This window comes from Penaeus chinensis, chromosome 3 (genome assembly GCF_019202785.1).
Source record: "Penaeus chinensis breed Huanghai No. 1 chromosome 3, ASM1920278v2, whole genome shotgun sequence".
NCBI lineage: Eukaryota > Metazoa > Arthropoda > Malacostraca > Decapoda > Penaeidae > Penaeus > Penaeus chinensis.
The window spans coordinates 43,450,396-43,452,895 of NC_061821.1; the positions used below are offsets into that span (position 1 = coordinate 43,450,396).

Consider the following 2,500-nt stretch of genomic DNA (forward strand, 5'->3'; position numbering starts at 1 on the left):
GTTCACTTTAATCGACTTCCTTGATGCTCATTCTCATGACAAGGTCTTCAGGATTTATTTGTTTTGAAAATGTCAGCAACTTAGTGAACATGAATTTGTGACCGTGATATTTAGTATATACTTTATATTGTCAAGATGTCATATATAATGCTCATTTCGTATTTTTGTGATTATTAGCCTACCTGCTGTCCCAGTTTTTTTTCTATGAAAATTTGATCAAATGGCTTAAATAGGAATGTCTTGCCCGTGTACTATATTAACTTATTATGGCATTGCAACACTGATATTTGATATTAAAACCTCATGAAACTACCCTTACCCCCCCCCCCCCCCCCGCGCCCAGACTCCGTGCCCAGCCTCCGCCACACGTTCATCGAGCAGACGCTGCAGCCGGGTCCTCCCGTGTCCCTCAAGTGCACCGCCCTCGGCCACCCGACGCCCGTCATCACTTGGACGCTGGACGGCCGCCCACTCACGCCCTCCAGCGGGCACTACGGCGGCCAGCGGGTGAGCGTGGGCGCGTGGGTGGACGTGGGCGGCCAGGTGGTCAGCCAGGTGAACATCAGCAGCGCCGGACACATGGACGGTGGCCTCTACGCCTGCGCCGCCGCCAACTCCGCCGGCAGGGTCGAGCACAGCGCCAGGCTCAACGTCTACGGTGGGTCAGGTCGAGGGCGCCAGGGGTTCAGGGGCGCCAGGGGCAGGGGCGCCAGGGGCAGGGGCGCCAGGGGCAGGGGCGCCAGGGGCAGAGGCGCCAGGGGCAGGGGCGCCAGGAGCAGGGGCGTCGGGGGCCTGGGCGCCAGGGGCAGGGGCGCCAGGGGCAGGGGCGCCAGGGGCGTCGGGGGCCTGGGCGCCAGGGGCAGGGGCGCCAGGGGCAGGGGCGCCAGGGGCAGGGGCGCCAGGGGCAGGGGCGCCAGGGGCAGAGGCGCCAGGGGCAGGGGCGCCAGGAGCAGGGGCGTCGGGGGCAGGGGCGCCAGGGGCAGGGGCGCCAGGGGCAGGGGCGCCAGGGGCAGGGGCGTCGGGGGCAGGGGCGCCAGGGGCAGGGGCGCCAGGGGCAGGGGCGCCAGGGGCAGGGGCGGCGGGAAGGGCGACAGAGAGGGACTTAAGGGGTATTTGATGCTATTTTCCTATCATTACAAGTCATGTACTGAGTCCCAGTTCTGATATATAATGCTGTAATAACATGCAATGATAATCGTTCTAATCATGCATTCTTGCCCCCCCCCCCTTCCACCAGGCCCCCCCAGCAGCCGCACGCCCTCCAACGTGACGGTGGTGGACGGGGCGGAGGCGACGGTGGTGTGCCCCGTGGCCGGCTACCCGATCAAGGCCGTGGCGTGGACGCTGCACGGCCGCCCCCTGAGCCCGAAGCCGCGCCGGTCCCCACGGGCGGACGGCAGCCTCGTGTTCCAGAGCGTGGAGGCCGAGCAGGACGTCGGCCGCTACACGTGCACGGCCTCCAACGCGCAGGGCAGGACCGCCACCGCCTCCTTCATCCTCGACGTCCTCAGTGAGTGGCGCGGCAGAGGGCGCTGGCGAAGGCGATGCCGCTGCTGCTGGTGGTTGGAGTATCGTCTTTAGTGTTTTCAATCTCTTGTCAGGATATTAATGGTGGTGATGACAATGATAACAATAACGATGATACTAATGAATGATGTTGATAATAATAATTGCTATTGTTGTTTTTATTATTATTGTCATGATTATCATTATTATTAATGTCATTATTTATATTGTTATCATTATTGTTATTTTTGATATAATAATTAGTAGTAGCAGTAGTACTATTGTCACTATTACCGTTATTATTATGATTATTATTATTATCATCGTTATTATAACCGTTGTTGTTACTGCCATCATCCCTTTGTGATAGAGATAGATAGCTAGATAGACGGAGAGAGCGAGAGAGGGAGAGAGAGAGAGAGAGAGAGAGACACAGGCACAGGCACAGACACAGGCACAGACACAGACACAGGCACATACACAAGCACAGACACAGACACAAGCACAGACACAGGCACAGACACAGACACAGGCACAGACACAAGCACAGACACAGGCACAGACACAAACACAGGCACAGACACAGGCACAGACACAGACACAAGCACAGACACAGGCACAGACACAAGCACAGACACAGGCACAGACACAGACATAGACACAGACACAGACAGAGAGAGAGAGAAAGAGAGAGAGAGAAAAAGAGAGAGAGAGAGCGAGAGAGAGAGAGAGAGACGCAGACACAGGCACATACACAAGCACAGACACAGACACAAGCACAGACACAGACACAAGCACAGACACAGACACAGGCACAGACACAAGCACAGACACATGCACAGACACAAACACAATCACAGGCACAGGCACAGACACAGACACAAGCACAGACACAGGCACAGACACAGGCACAGACACAGGCACAGGCACAGACACAGGCACAGGCACAGACATAGACACACACACAGACAGAAAGAGAGAGAAAGAGAGAGAG

General features: G+C 56.8%; 1 protein-coding gene across 1 annotated transcript in view; it reads left to right on the forward strand.

Moving 5' to 3' along the window:
* LOC125042971 (Down syndrome cell adhesion molecule-like protein Dscam2) overlaps window positions 1-2,500 on the forward strand; it is a 106,275-nt gene that overhangs the window by 35,870 nt on the left and 67,905 nt on the right. Inside the window, exons 5-6 of the mRNA XM_047638832.1 lie at window positions 344-658; window positions 1,238-1,510. Of these exons, the coding sequence (XP_047494788.1) occupies window positions 344-658; window positions 1,238-1,510 (588 nt within the window). The remainder of the gene's footprint in view (window positions 1-343; window positions 659-1,237; window positions 1,511-2,500) is intronic.